The sequence below is a fragment of the Phyllostomus discolor genome, chromosome 8 (assembly GCF_004126475.2).
Source record: "Phyllostomus discolor isolate MPI-MPIP mPhyDis1 chromosome 8, mPhyDis1.pri.v3, whole genome shotgun sequence".
Classification (NCBI taxonomy): domain Eukaryota; kingdom Metazoa; phylum Chordata; class Mammalia; order Chiroptera; family Phyllostomidae; genus Phyllostomus; species Phyllostomus discolor.
In genome coordinates, this window is record NC_040910.2 from 59,318,716 (window position 1) to 59,335,329 (window position 16,614).

At 41.8% G+C, this 16,614-nt stretch overlaps 1 protein-coding gene across 1 annotated transcript; it reads right to left on the bottom strand.

Annotated features, from left to right (window-relative positions):
• Window positions 1-1,901: 1,901 nt before the first annotated feature.
• On the bottom strand, window positions 1,902-15,558 carry LOC114503164 (olfactory receptor 1P1-like). The gene is given in 2 exon segments (XM_028520595.2): window positions 1,902-2,979; window positions 15,480-15,558. A coding segment is annotated over 1 exon segment (954 nt). The 5' UTR covers window positions 2,976-2,979; window positions 15,480-15,558; the 3' UTR covers window positions 1,902-2,021.
• Window positions 15,559-16,614: the final 1,056 nt, after the last annotated feature.

Below are 16,614 nucleotides of genomic sequence, written 5' to 3' on the forward strand. Positions count from 1 at the left end.
TTATGAGTTCCTTTAAAAATTTTGAATATTAATTCTCTATCAGATGTATCAATAGTGAATATTTTCTCCCATTCAGCAGGTTGACTTTCCATTGTGTTGATGGTTTTATTTGCTATGCAAAAATGTTTTAGTTTGATGCAGTCTCATTTGTTTACGTGTTTTTGTGTCTCTTACCTGAGGAGATATATCAGAAAAAAATATTGCTAACAGAAAGGTGGGAGTGTTTACTGCTTATGTTTTCTTCTAGGCATTTTATGGTTTCAGCTCTTACATTTCCATCTTGAATCCATTTTGAGTTTATTCTTGTATATGGTGTAAAAATATGGTCTAGTTTCATTTCTGGCATGTATCTGTCCAATTATCCCAACACCATTTTCTTATTTTTTGAAGATGTTATTTATTTATTTTTAGAGAGAAGGGAGGGAAAGGAGAAAGAGAGGAAGAGAAATATCAATGTGTGGCTGCTTCTTGCACACCCAACACTGAGGACCTGGCCTGCAAGCCAGGCATGTGCCATGACTGAGAATGGAACTAGTGACCCTTTGGTCATGGGCCAGTACTCAGTACACTGAGCCACACCAGCCAGGGCCCAACACTATTTTTAAATAGACTGCCTTCACCCCATTGTATATCATTGCTTCTTCTGTGAAATATTAGTTAACCATACAGGTATCAGTTTATTTCTGAGCTCTCTATTCTGATTCATTGATCTACATGCCTGTTCTTATGCCAATGTCATGCTGTTTTGATTACTATGGACTTGTAGAATATTTTTATATCAGGGAATGTGATTCCTCCAACTTTCTTCTTCTTCCTCAAGATTTCTGTGCCTATTTGGTGTCTTTTGTGCTTCCATATAAGTTTTTGGGTTGTTGTTTTAGCACTGTGAAGAATGCTATAGATAAGGATTGCATTGCATCTATAGATTGCTTTGGGTAGTAGGAATATTTTAATGATGTTAATTCTTCCCATCTATGAAAACAATGTATGTTTTCATTTTTTGTACCTTCTTCAAATTCTTTCTCCAATGTCTTATAATTTTCCAATTACAGGTCCTTTACTTACTTCATAGTCTTCCTACTTGAAGTGTGGGCTTTAGACTACCAATATCAGCATTATCTGTGAGCCTTTTTAGCAATGTAAGGGACAGGGCAGATGTTGGTCAAAGAGTGACAAATATTAGTTGTGCAAGATGAATGAAAAACAAACTGACAGTAACCAGAGGAGAGGTGGGAGGGCATAACAGGAGAAAATAGTGAAATGGTTGTCAAGGAACCTTTATAAAAGACACATAGACAAAGCCAAAGAGGGATAGGATTGAGGGTGGGAGGTGGGGATGGCTAGGGTGGGGGAGAGTAAGGGGTTGAAATGGAGACAACCATACTTGAACAAAAATAAAAGAAGAATTTCTGAAGATTGAATGCACAGTACTGTGAATATAGATGACAATACCATTTATACACTTGAAGTTTTCTGAAAAAGTACATCTTAAGTGTTCTCATCACACACACACACAGAAAGAACAAAATTGTAACTGTGCTTTATTTTAATGATTACGATATTTTTAACTCATAACCTTGAGGCAATAAGTATTTGTATAATTTCCAATTTTTGTAGAAAATATACAGTTCTCCTAATATTATAAACTCTTTGACACCCAATATTGACCTCACAAGCTAATATTTTTATAATTAATCTACCTTCCAGGATCAAGTTTTGATGAATAACATAAAAGGCTGCACAAACTTTTTGAATTAAGAACATTGCAAAAGACATTCATTCTCCTGAAGTTATGTTACAAGTGAAATAAATGAGTAAACAAGTGACTCTTAACAGATTAACTTTAAAGGACAATGCAAAATCTTAGTTTTCCTCAACATTATCAAATTCGTGTAGGGAAGCTGGGAGGGGAGTGGTGAGGAGACAACTGTGGGATTCAAAAATGAGACAGATGAGGTATCAATTTCTGTCAAGCTTTTCACTGGACAGAACAGAGAACACCTGCAGTCTCTCTACAGACATTACTTGCCCCATGAGAAGGAGACTTTGCCCCTGAGAAGTCTTCTCAAGGCTCCTTTCATGTCCTTGTTCCGCAAACTATAAATGAAGGGGTTCAGCAGGGGAGTCACCAGTGTGTACATGACAGCAGCAGCTGTGTCCTCTAGTACTCAGTTGGGGGACGAGGACGAGAGGCAAAGATAAGCTCTGATCACCGTACCAAAGGACAGGGCAACAACAACAAGGTGGGACCCACAGGTGGAGAAGGCCTTGTACCTTCCCTGGGCAGAGGGGACCCTCAGGATGGCTAAAAAGATGTGGATATAAGAGACCAGGGTGGGCATAAAGGGGATTAAAATGACTGCTCCCCCCAAGAAGAGGAGCACAAGCTGATTGACCCAAGTGTCTGAGCAGAACACCTTCATCACAGGTCCCAGATCACAGAAGAAGTCAGGAATGATATTCTTAGAGCAGAAGGAGAGCCAGAATATGAGGAAGGTGTGGGCCAAGGCAACAAGACTCATAAGGGTCCAGTAGACGGTAACCAGGAGGGTGCAGTGCTGGCGGTTCATGATCATCATGTAGTGGAGAGGGTGGCAGATGGCCATGTAGCGGTCATACGCCATTGTGGCCAGAAGGAAGATGTCCATATCCCCAAATGTCAAGAAGAAGTAGAGCTGAGCCAGGCATCCTGCATAGGAAATGGATCTGCTCTGGGACTGAATGTTCACCAGGGCCTTGGGCACAGTGGTGGAAGTGAAAAGGATGTCTGCACAGGAAAGGATTGCAAGGAAGAAGTACATGGGCGTGTGGAGATGTGTGTCAGTGCCAATGGCCAGGACAACAAGTAGGTTCCCAGCCACAGTGACCACATACATCCACAGGAACAGCAGGAAGAGGATGTGCTGCTGCTCTGGATGCTCTGAGAGTCCCCAGAGGAGGAACCCAAAGAAAGTCGTCTGGTTCCCTCCTGCCATATGCCTAGAAGTCAGAGAAAGAGACATGGAGTGAGACCCATTAAAACTCTTTAAACATATTTCACTCTATGTTATTAATGAATGTGTCATTCTCTCAACTCCAGAGAAAAGAATTACTTTAATGTATTTGTATTGATCACATACTATTTGCACTGTATGTTTTTATTGAAAAGTACTAAATACAATATACTAAGAAGCATGAGAGACACAATTAAAGAAAATTAAACTAGATTTCTTTTTTTAAGATTTTATTTATTTTATTTTTAGGGAGGGAAGCGGGGCAGGGGGAGAGAGAGAGAGAGAGCGAGAGAGAGAAACATCAATGTGCGGTTGCTGGGGGTTATGGCCTGCAATCCAGGAATGTACCCTGGCTGGGAAAACTAGATTTCTTGATTTCTTTCTTTATACTTTTTTCCTTTTGTACATTCCTTTAGTTGTGGTTTCTTTTTCTTCATCTGTATTGTCAGAAGAATCAAGAAGTTTGATTTATTCATCCATTCAACAGATATTAAGTACCAACTCTGCACCTGGTAAAATGCTGGGTAAATAAAACAATGATAACACTTAATCCCAGAGAATTTTCACTCTAATGAGATAGACATAACTGCCTATGTTAAAATCCCATAAGACTTCCAGTCAAGATGACACTATAGGCAGACATGGCTAACCCCTTAACACAACCATATCAAAATTACAACTAAAATATAGAACAACCATCACTCAGAACCATCAGAAATCAAGTTGAATGGAAGTCTGACAAATACAGACCTAAAGAAACCACATCCATTCAGACTAGTAAGGAGGCACACAGACACAGACAGGCTGGTCCCTCACCCATGTGTGCAGGATAAAAATTCTGGAGGGACATCTTGGGAGTGAGGAGTCCCAGCCCCACATTAGGTCCCTCAGCCCAGGGTCCCAGTGCTTGGAAGATAAGTCCCCACAACTTCTGGGTGAAAAAACAAGCAAAGATTGAGATGGTGGAAGAAATTTGTGGACCCCCAAGGAATTCCTCTAAAAGAACCCACACATTAATTCACTTCCTCAGAGCTCCAGCACCAGGGTAACAACTTGAAGGGTACCAGTGGTATACAGGGAGAAAATGAAGTATCTGGCATCAAGGCAGGTAGAGCCAATTATCCCTTTCCTAAACCATCCTTCCACAGAGCTGGAAAGCTGGTGCCATATCTGAGTCTCCATCAACCTGGCTAACACTGTTTGACCCACCTTAGAGATCCCCAGAGGCTTTGCCAAACCCAATTTCTTGGCCCACCCAAGCTACATTTCCATATGTGTGGCTGCACTTGGCTCATGCTTCACAATTTCCTAAATCCTATCAAACAAGCAACAGCTGGCCTCAGTGAACCCCAGGCCAAGCACAAACAGCAGCCAGCCTAGACTCACAGCTTTGCTTCACCTTGGAATCTCCAAGCCCAGCATAAATAGCAGCCATCTCGGATTGCTTTATAGCTCAGGTAAGGTGGCCTTGGGCAGAATACAGGTGTGGGCTGATCCTGGCCTGCACCACCAAGGAAACCCTAGGACATGCAAACCCTGTGGACAGGTATAGAACACATCAGAGCACCACCACCATGCCCCTGCACAGCTGATCCTCCATGAAGGGCAGAGGTTGGTGGTCAGTGGTCACAGCAAATCCTTGCAGTGACTGGCCTGGGAAAACCCCACCCATTGATCAGCCAACAGAAACCAAGGCTAACTACAAGAGGAGGGTGTACTCAGCCCACACAAAGAGCACACCTCGAATACTCTGCTTGGATCATAGGAGGAGCTGTGCTACTGGACCTTACAAGACCCTACTACATGAAACCACTCTACCAAGACATGAAGTCAAAGCAGCTCTACCTAATACATAGAAACAAACATGGGAACGTTGCCAAAATGAGGAGACAAAGAAACATGGTGCAGATGAAAGGGACAGATCTAAACTCCAGAAAAAGAGCTAAACAAAATGGAGATAAGCAATCTTCCAGATGCAGACTTCAAAACACTGGGTATAAGGATGCTCCAGGAACTGATTGTGGACCTCAACAGAATAAAAAAGTCCAGTCAGAAATGAAGGATACACTAATGAAATAAATAACAATTTACAGGGAAACAACAGTGGAGTGTATGAAACTGAGAACCAAATCAATGATTTGGAACATAAGGATGCAGAAAATAACCAATCAGAACAAGAAGAAGAAAAAGGAATCCAAAAAAAATGCCAAATGGTATAAGCAGCCTCTGGCACATCTTCAAGGGGTCCAACATTTACATCATAGGATGCCAAAAAGAGAAGAGAAAGAGCAAGAAATTGGAAATTTATTTGAAAAAAAAAAAAACAGTGAAAAAAAACTTCCCTAATTTTGTGAGGAAATAGACAAACAAGTCCAGGAAGTGCAGAGAGTCCCACACAAGATGGTTGCAAAGATGTCCACTCCAGGACACAGCATAAGTAAGATGCCAAATGTTGGAGATAAAGGTGCGGCCACTGTGGAAAAGCGTATGGAATTTCCTCAGAAAACTAAAAATGGAACTGCCTTTTTACCTGGCAATTCCACTGCTTCGATTACACCCTAGGAACCCTGGAACACCAATCCAAAACAACCTATGCACCCCAATGTTCATAGCAATACCATTTACAATAGTCAAGTGCTGGAAGAAACCCAAATTGCCACCAGTAAATGAATAGATCAGAAAACTACGGTACATTTACACAATGGAATATTATGCAGCAGAAAGAAAGGAATTCTTACCTGTGCAACAGCATGAATGGAATTGGAGAGCATTGTGCTAAGTGAAATAAGCCAGGGAGTAAGGGGCAAATACCATGTGATCTTGTTGGGAGCTGTCCTGTCTGGTTTCAGAAGCTCTAACCCCCCAAGGCTAAGGCTGAGGGAGTGACCTTAGGACCAGAAGCCACTAAGGAGACAAAGCTTATCTCCCTGGCAGGATCGTTTCCTCTGCTCTTTTTCCTTCATCCATAACTGGCCCCCAGTGCTTGGTCGGTTAGCCAACGACGAGTAAGGTTCCTCAAGGGGGGAATGACCTAAAATAGGCACCATCACGTGGAGGACCCAAGGAAGGACTTGGGGCACTACAGCATAAGGAGGTGATGGACCCTTGCCCTTTGGCTTTGACAAAGCCTGAGTCATCATTCTTTCTGTGAGAAGCCTCCTAATCTCTTGACTGCCTTAATTCCACTGCCTGACTTAAGCCTGAAACAATAACAAAAGGTGGTGCAGCCCTGTGCTGGAAAGGGCAGGCTCCCTCAGTTATCAAGCCTAAGAAAGAATACCTAAAATCCTGTGAAACCTGCTTTGCTAAAAATGTTCTTAATTAAATGATAAAGATCCGAGCAGGAAATGAGTTTGTCTCCCAAAGTGTTGTAGCTGTTTAGCTAAAGACCCTGACTCAAAATAGGCCCTCAGTGTTCATTGTTATCTATTGTTTGATCCTTACTGCCTGACAATGATTAATGAGCTTTAGCTGTATTCTTGTGCAAACAAACCCAATAAAAGCCCATTGAGGAAAAGGCTCATGGCCCGTCTCATTTGAGAGATCCACCACCTTCCTCCCCAAGCAGATTATGTCTTGGTAGACTTATTCTCATCCATGGTGGATGGGGGACTCTGTAGGTGAAGCTCCCCCACATGATCTCACCTTTTCCTGGAAAATAATCAACAACAACAAAAAAAAACAAGCAAGAAAAATATAACCAGAGACATTGAAATTAAGAACAATCTGACAGTAACCAGAGGCGGGGGAGGGGTGGCAGATAATTGGGGATGGGAGAAAGTGTTTTTGGGTACAACTATAAAGGACACATGGACAAAACCAAGGAGGAGTGGAAGCAGGGGAGGGAAGTGGGGATGGCTGGGGTGGGGGGAGTGGTAGGGGGTAAATGCAGACAACTGTAATTGAACAACAATAAGATCATTTAAAAGAAATAAGAAATAAATAAAAAGAAATTCTATGTGAAAGTTAAAGTACTGCACAGGGTGGTTGGCACTTGGAAGGGTTTTAAGAAATAAAAATAAAAGCAGTAAGAAAAAAGTTAGTTATCTACAGGGACTTCCCATAAGACAATCAGCTGATTCCTCAAAAGAAATTTTGCAGGCAGAAGAGATTGGCAAGATGTATTCAAAGTCGTCAAAAACAGAGACCTATAGCCAACATTGCTCTACCAAGCAGAGCTGTCATTTAGAATCTAAGGGCAGATAAAGAGCTTGCCAGACAAGAGTAAACTAAAGGAGTACATCATCACAAAATCATTGTTATATGAAATGTTGAAGGGACTTATTTAAGAAAAAGAAGATCAAAACTATGAACAATAAAATGGCAAAAATTCAAATCTATCAATACTTGAATCTAAAAAACAAGCTAAGCAAGCAAGAAGAACAGAGACAGAATCATTGATATAGAGGATATTTTGATGGTAGAAACAGAAAGTCTAAGCCAACTACATCCCACAAAATATATCATATTAATCATTTTTCTTTTGGTTATAGTGCGGTAGAAACTGCCCTCAGTCTCAATGGATTACAAAAAAGATTTATTTCCTCACTTATATTACACAGCAATTTCAAGCTGCATTCTGCTGTGATTAAAGCAGTCCTTCTTGGGATATGCCATTCTTAAAGAAAAGGAGTAGGGAGAGAGAGGGCTAATTATGCTTCTTAAGTGTTTTGCTTGAAACTGGCACATATCACATCTACTCAGCTTCATAGGTAAAACAAGTAACATGTCCACCCAAACAGCAGAAGGACACAGAACTCTGGCCTACCATAGGAAGCACTCATGAGGCAAAGAATGGGACTGCAGCATCCTCCTTCAGGGCAGGTGGAAAATAACTGACTTCCAGAGCACAGTCTAGCATCCCTGTCAAAAAGCTCCTCCCTGAAGAAGGACCAGCAACACTGAGTTCACAGGACCTCCCACCAAACCTTTAGAAGGTGTTGCGGAATGGGTGAAGGGGTGAGGGGTTTAAGAAGTACAAATAAGCAGCCCTGGCTAGTGTGGCTTAATGGATTGAGCACTGGACTGTGAACTAAAGGGTCATGGGTTCAATTCTCAGTCAGGGCACTTCTCAGGGTTGCAGGACAGGTCCCCAGAAAGGAGTGCTCAAAAACCAACTGCACATTAATGTTTCTCTCCCTCTCTTTCTTCTTCAATTCCCCTCTCTAAAAATCAGTAAATAGTATTTACTGATTTAGTCTTTACTGAATAGTCTTTTCTAAAAAGTACAAATAAGTAGTTATAGAATAGCCAGGGGGATATAAAGTACAATATAGGAAATGGAGTAGCTGAAGAATTAATATTCATGACCAATGGACATGAACAATGGTGTGGGGATGACCTCAGGCTCTGTGGGGTGCTAGGTAGGGTGGGGAGCTAAAGGGGAAAAATTTGGGACAAGTGTAACAGTAAAATCAACAACAAATAATTTTTAAAAAGAGAGAGAATCTCTTTTTCTATTCAGAGTACAGAAAGGGAAGGAAAACTTCCAAAATCTCTTGATAAAGCAGGTATAAGATTGATTTCAAAGCCTCATAAGTATGAAGAATGTGAAAATGATGTTGGAAAAAAGTCAGCTGAAAAACAGTTAAAACTCATATATTTTAGAATCAAAAGCACAAATCAGTCATTCATATACACAAACAACATTCAGGCGGAAGTTGTGATGAAAGAGAAGAACCCATTCATAGGGTGAGAGCAAAAGAGGGTTTAAAGTTGAGAGTACATGAAACAGAGTTTATTCTTATCTTATTATTTATTAATTATTGTATTGTTTTCCATATGAACAACTGTCAACCTACTTTTGCCCCACCCTGTCCAATGGCAACCAAAAAAAGGCAGAGTACATAGGGGAAAAGCACCTGAGAAGATTTTAAGATCTCTATGAGGAACACTTTAAAGCCCCATTAAACCCTTGATTCAGGCAGGGATAAAAAGATATCAAATAGTATTAAAGTCATTGGGTGAATGGCTGGTGGAGAACCAGATATTTATATGATGCCAAACACTCCACACAGATTCCTTCCCAGGCTCACAAGAAGGAAATGTGAGTTTACAATGGAGGGACCAGTCTTTCATTTTACAAATTCAGGGGTTAATCTTTCTATCAATCAATCATGGCACAGGATATAATGTGATGTATTTTACCAAAAAATGTTCAACTTCAATGTAATCAAACTGCTAGCAATAACTTCCATTTATAGGAACATAGGATCTCAAGGAGCAAACTAGCTCCAACAGGAAAAAAAAGTAGATGAAGATGGGACACTCTACCACAGAGCCTGCTAAACTTTAACATGCATATAAGCCTCCTGGGGCACACAAGTCAATGCAGATTTGCATTCAGTGAGTCTGGAGCAGGACTTGGAATCCACATTTCAATAAGCTCCAGATTGTGCTGATGCTGCTTTGAGTGAACACAGCTTTGAGAAATAAGAGAATGAGGCAATCATTCAATCAGTCACTGTTGTGCAACACTGAGTTGCTAGAGATGAAGGGTCTACAGCAGGATTCATAACAACCAGATACAATGCAAAGTCCCAGATGAAATTCTTATTTTGATAAACCAACTGAAAAAGCTATTTTTCAGTGGAGAAATCTGTATGTACACCAGAATTGGATAATAATAAATTATTATTCATCAGGCTGGTGTGAGTAATATTTAGGGAATGTGGAAAAGATTGTTTTCAGGATGTATGCTTAATATTTAGGATTGTAATATTATGAGCAACCACAGAGAAACTAAAGAAAAATACATGAGTCTGATGGAAATTGTACTACCGTGGAAAGAGTTTTGCATTTGAAAATCTAATTGGTCCTCTGAAATCTGCATGTAATTATTGAAAAATAAAATACCCATAAATTGTCATATCCTGGAACATATAAATTTCAAAGAACATATCTACCAAACCATTTAAAAGAGTAGTCAACATATATTGAGAGTTTGCTCTCAATAATACTTTCCAAAGTTTATTTAACCTTCACATTACAGTGTGAAATAGAAGCTATGTCTGGCAACTGGCAATAAGGACTTCTTGGATGAATGAAAAAGTAGACTACTTGCAATAAAAATGGATAACTTCTGACAGTGAAATGAAAATCAAGTATAGCAATCAGGAGTATGAGAGAATGGAAAGGAAGATTTAGAAAATCACTGGAAAAGCATTCACCTAAGGAGAATTTTAGTTTCAATAATCTTTGTCTCAAAGTACTAGTAATAGATGACATTCCTAAGGACCATTTGCCAATGACTAGTCAGGTTCACACAGGCATACAACCCTGAGCTCTGCATACATCTCCCGTTTTTAGAAGAGCACTATGATTAGGCCCATTCGGACTTCACTTTGGCCTGAGTTCAATTATGAATCTGCACTCTGAAATTTGAGGAAGGTACTTACCCCTCTATGCCTGTAAAATGGAGCTATTAATAGGTATTGCACTGTGAAAAATAAAGTTTTTAAAATATCTACAAACAAGAAATAATAGAAGCTATTAGCTCCATCTATATAAGAGGACACTGATAATCAGACAAATTAGGTAAAAATAATTTGCCTAGTCCACAGTTTCTAAGTGGTAGAATCATGATTCGAGCTCAATTCCCTCAAAATCTGAAAGCTCAGCTTTTATCTTCAACCACACAAAAATGATTCTCCCTCTCACTACCTGGGTGTTTCAAAGATTCTCTCTCCCCCACAATGCAAGAAGAGATGCCATTTCCAGTGCTAATAGAATGACACTCATTCATTCCACAATATTACTTAGGTGTGAACAGAATGTCAGGAACATGTAAGCATGTGAGGATACAAATAGATTATGTATATAAAGAAGGATGAATTTGAAAACACTTATTCATAAAGATTTATGCACCCCTATGTTCACTGCAGCATTATTCACAGTGGCCATGACATGGAAACAACCTGTGTCCTTTCACAGATGATTGGATAAAGGAGAGATGGTACATATATTCAATGCATTACTACTCAGTCATAAAAAAGAATAAAATATTGCCATTTCAGACAGCATGGATGGATCTTGAAACTATCATGTTGAGTGAAATATCAGATGGAAAAGGACAAGAACTATATAATTTCACTCATATGTGGGATATAAAATAGAAAGCAACAAGGGAACAAACCAAAAATCTCAAAGACACAGACAAGAGTATGGTGTTTACCAGTGGGGAGGACAGCTGGGTGGAAGATGAAGAGGGTAAAGGAGGTCAAAAACAGTGATAAGGAGACTAGATCCTGGGTGATGAGCACACAATGCAAAATATGAATGATGCATTGTAGAATGGTATGTTTGAATGTTATGTTATTAACCAATGATATGACAGTAAATTTAATTTTAAAAGGATGGATAGGACTTCTGGCTAAGATGGAGGCATAGGTAGATAGATTTTGCCTCCTCACAGAACCAAAAGAAGGAAAACAACAAATTTAAAAACAAACAAACAAAAGGAAACAAAAGTGCCAGTAAATCAAATTGTATGGAAGTCTGACAACCAAGTAGTTAAAGAAGAAATATTCATCCAGACCAGAAGGAGAGGTGGAGACAGGCAGCTGGGTGGAGAGGACTCACAAAGAGGAAAAAGAAGGTGATCAAACATATGAACAGTAAAATGACTACAAACTCAAAACTATCAACAACCAAACCTAAAAAGAATTAAAAACAAAACAAAACAAAACAAACTAAACAAACAACTAGAACAAGATGGTATCACAGAAATGAAATTACATGGAGGGTTATCAGAGAAGAGGCAGCAGAGGGGCTAGAATGGAGGAAAAGGTACAGGGAATAAGAAGCATAAATGGTAGGTACAAAATACACAGGGGGTGGTTAAGAATTGTATAGAAAATGTAAAAGCCAAAGAACTTATAGTTATGACCCATGGACATGAACTAAGGGGTTGGAATGCAGGTGGGTGGGGGTGCTGGGTGGAAGGGAATAAAGGAGAGAGAAAAAATGGGACACTGTAATAGCCTAATCAACAAAATATACTTTAAAAATAAAAATGAAATGGAGTAGAATTTAAAAATAATAAAATAAAGATGAATGGAAGAATATATATATATTATATAGATAGATATATATTAATATATATATAAAATTCTCCATTCTTGCAAAAGCAAGCTGGGACTTGAAATAAATTCATAGTAACAACAACAACCAAACCTATAAAATACTTAAGAGTAAATGCAACAGTAATGCATAGGACGTATATGGAGAAAACTATAAAATTTCATTGAAGAAAATTAATCAAAATATGAAAAATGGAAAGACATTCCATATTCTTACCTGGGAAGAATTCAATAATATAAAAATTCGAATCCCCCAGTCCAAAATACAATGCAATTCCAATCAAATGACTCAACCCCACTTTGAAGTCTCAGCCCAAATTCTCCTCCTCAGAGAGTCCCTTCTTGACATCTGTATTTTAAGAAGCCACACCCAGAGCCCAGTTACCTTCCATGGTGTTCTCATGCTCATTCTTTTCATGGCACTCTCTGCTTGCTAAGATTCTCTTCTTTCTGTGTTTATGTGTTCATGGTCCTTTTTTTTCCCTCATGAAAGTAAGTTCCTTGCCTGACTTGTCTTCATTGTCCCCAAGGGTGGTGGAAGCAGACTAGAAACTCGGTCTTTGCTTGTAAACTATTGTAATAGAGAGTCACATAGAATGCCACAGGAGGACATTGAAGGGATATTCAATTTAACTTCGTTAGTCTGGGAGGGCTTCCTGAAAGAAGTAACATCTGAGCTGAGGCAAAAGCAAGTGTGGTACCCTCAGGGCATTGAGAGGGGCTCAGAGAGGCTAGAGAATACAGTGGAGAGAGTAAGGGGACATCTGAATTGATAGAAGGAGGAGAAATTCATGCATGAGTAAAATATGGTCTGAAGAATATTTAATAATACAGAAAAAAATGCATGCAATATAATGCCACCTGAAAGGCGTTTGAAAAATTTGTCTGAACAGTGTTAAGAGGTGTCCAGACTTGCAGCGTCAAAAGATAGAATGGGAACCTGATCCAAAGAGGGGTGTGAGGGTCTTTTGTGGGCGAGTCTCCATCACTATCTGTCCCTAAACTGAGGGAAGACTCATCTGCGAGACACTGGTGCAAGGAAGGATTCCTGAGTGGAAAGGGAGGATGAACTGAGCAGCTCTTGCAACACCTCTGCTTCCAATGCTCCTTCCATTACCTCTAATGAGTCACAGGTCTGTTGTCATGAAGGGACAGACTCCCGTCCATGGGGCAGACCCCTGGGATGCTTAGTCTTAGGGGAGAGTCTGTGTGGATGGAGCAGAGGACCAGAGCTGCAGGGAAAGGGGCTTTCTCCATGCTGTCAGAAGTTCGTCCGAGTGCACATGGACAGGAGCCCAGAGGAGGGGAAGGGTCATCGGGCCTTGACAGAGACACTGGAATGGAGCAATATCTGAGGCTGAAACCCTCTCCTGGACAGGGAAGGACATGGCACACTGGGCTGAATGCCTGGCTGGGACACCCCTGAGAGTACAGGCCCAGAGCAACACCCCCAGCCCAAGTAGAGAGCATTTCTTGGTCAGAATGACCTTCATGGTCAGAATGAGCCCAGCAACTTCCTGCCAGACCTCCCAGATGAGGAGGGGGTGGGAATTGAGGGGCCACAGTGTTAAAGGGAGGGAACTCCCTGACAAGCCCTTGGAAGCAGACGTTGCTATTGTCCTGTGCTGAAGAGGAAACTGAGGCTCCAAGTGGCTGAGGAAGGTCACACAGAAAAATCTGGATCCAATTTTTTATCTTACTGTATTTTTTTCCATTACAATTTAAGATCTGTTCTTCACTCTTGTCACTCCCATTGCCAGACACTGGTACCCTCTGACAACAGGAAAGGAAGGCCCCTGCATCAGCACCTGCCTCAGCCTGAATATCTCCCTGTGACCTGTCCATTCCACATCACTGTCAGTCTGACACTGCCTCTGCTCAAGCAGTGGCAGCACATTCCCTACTAGTCAGCCTCTTGAACACATGGGCTTCCCTCACCCCATTCCCTAGTCCTCATCTCTGAATGCTCTCCCTCGTCCTTCCCTCTGCCTGGAACAATCTGCACCGTCACCTCCCACCCCTGTTCCCTATACTGCCACTGGGAGCAGTGACAACTATAGTCTTGTCCTGATGCAGAGCCAGAGACTAGTACACATTCTCTGTTCCTACCCAACACTGAGACCACCTAACACCAAGGATCAGTCCCACAGGAGGCAGTTTCTCAGTCTAAACACAGACTCCAAATTTCTAAGGGTTTCCTCAGGGGCTAGAAGGTAAAATTGCAGCCATCCTCAAGATGTCATGCTGAAGGGACACTCCAGTCACCAGTCCCTCCACCTTGCTGGGTTAGGGTGTGGGGGGGCTGTGTCCACAGAGCCCCCAGTCCACCACGGATGAGAATAAGTCTACCAAGACATGATCTCCCTGGGGAAGAAAGGTGGTCCATCTCTCAAAGGAAAAAGACCAAGAGCCTTTTCCTCAACGGCTTTTATTGGGTTTATTTACACAGGAATTCAAGTAAAGCTCACTACTCATTGCTGGGAAGTAAGGATCAAATAACAAGGAACTCTGAGGGCCTATTTTGAGTCAGGGTCAGATAGCTAAAGAACTGTAAAAAACTTTAAGGAACAAACTTACTTCTTCCTTGGACACTTATCATTTAATTGAGAGCATTCTAAACAAAGCAGGTTTCACAGGATTTTACATATTGTTTCTTAGGCCTGACCACCCCGGGAACCCGCCCTTTCCAACACAGGGCTGCACCACCCTTTGTCATTGTTTCAGGCTTACATGGAGCCAAGAGAAGTAAGGCAGCCAAGAGAGTAGATTTTCTCGCGGACAATGAGGACTCAGGCTATGTCAAAGCCGAGGGGAGAGGGTCCATCACCCCCATTTGCTGTAGCCCCCAAAGTCCTTTCTTGGGGGCCTCCCATGTGATCATGCCTGTCTTAGATTGTTCCCCCCTTGGGGAATCTTACCTGTCATTGGCTAACCGATAAAGTATTGGGGGCCAGGTAGGGTGAAGTAAAAGGAACAGAAGTGGCGCTCCTACCAGGGAGATAAGCTTTTGTCTCCTTGCTGGCTTATGGTCCAAGGTCATTCCCTCAGCCTTAGCCTTGGCTGCGGTTACAGCTTCTGATACCAGGCAGGGTGGTTCCCAACAGTTAGGGGGCAGCTCTACATCCCATGTGCTCTTCTGGCCTACGAAGCTTTCCCAGGCACACCAGTCTGTTGGGATCCTCCTTTGTCTGTTCTCCTCCATCGCCTACTCTCTGTACCTCTCATTTGGTGTCTCCCACTACCTGCTGGGAGGGGAGAATCTCTTGTCTTCTGGTAGAAAAGACTTTCATACTTACATCATCTTTCCTCCCCAACAGTGTCAAGTTTTTGTTATACTCTCTTATTAAATGCTTAGGTCTTTCCCTCCCTGCTTGATTCTCACACTTCAGAAATGGAAAATACTGACCTTCATATACTCACTGCACCTGGGATATGCTGGTCCGTGTTTGCTGTTGCCCACAAAGTTGGGCTGGGGCTGCTGTCCCACCCTAGCTGGGAGCTTACCTGCATGCCTGTGCTCCTCTCTGCCACCACCACCAATGACCTATTCCCTCTTTTTCAATCCTCCACATCACTGGAGATGGATATGAAAAGTCTGCATGCATATTCAGAGGTTGTCTGCATGTGGAGCTATGAACATCATATTACGTTCATGTCCAGGTTGCCTACCTCCATCACACCGTGCCTCTCCAGCACCTCAATTGAGGCAGGGCAGCAGACAGGCCTCTGTTCATTACATCATGGCCTCAGGAATAACCCTGGGGTGTCGGGCCTGGGCTATACAGGGACTGCTGCTATTTATTTCCCAGGTAGCATCAGCGTGGTTTCTCTCAGGAGCCCTGTGGGAGTTTGCAGCTCAGTGATTGTCCCATGGCCTTGACATTCCCTCAGGAGCAGTAACTGGGGAGGAGGAAAGAAGTGGTCCAACAGTACTGGGATTTCCTTTAAGAAAAGTTGCTAACTGCCCATCCCTTGGGTTGAACTAGGGAGCCACATGATCCATCCAAAAATGTCTCCTTTGGTTCCTGATATCTGAAATGGCACACTTCAATTGTCATAAAAGTTCTCTGCTAAAATTAAGATATCTTGTGTGGAGGACAACAATGGTTAGTGAGCTCCCAGGCACACTCACAGCTCTGGGGTCACCAGCAGTTGCCCTCCCCCAGAGTGGGTGCCCAGCATCAGTCTTTCAATTTCAGCTGCTGCACATGTGACCAGACCTTAGATCCAGCATAGTCCCAATGCACCAGCATCTCTGAGGCCTGTGCTTTCTTTGCTCTTCCCTCAGAAAAACACTGAAGCCCTAGTTGCTGTGGCTCAGTGGATTGAGTGCTGGACTGCAAAGCAAAGAGTCTCCAGTTCAATTCCCACTCAGGGCATATGCCTGGGTTGCAGGCCAGGTCCCCAGCAGGGGGCACTCGAGAGGCAACCACACATTAATGTTTCTCTCCTTTTCTTTCTTTCTCCCTTCCCTTCTGTCTAAAAATAAATAAAGTCTTTTAAAAAAAGAGAAAAACACTGGAAAAGACAGGCTCAGTCTT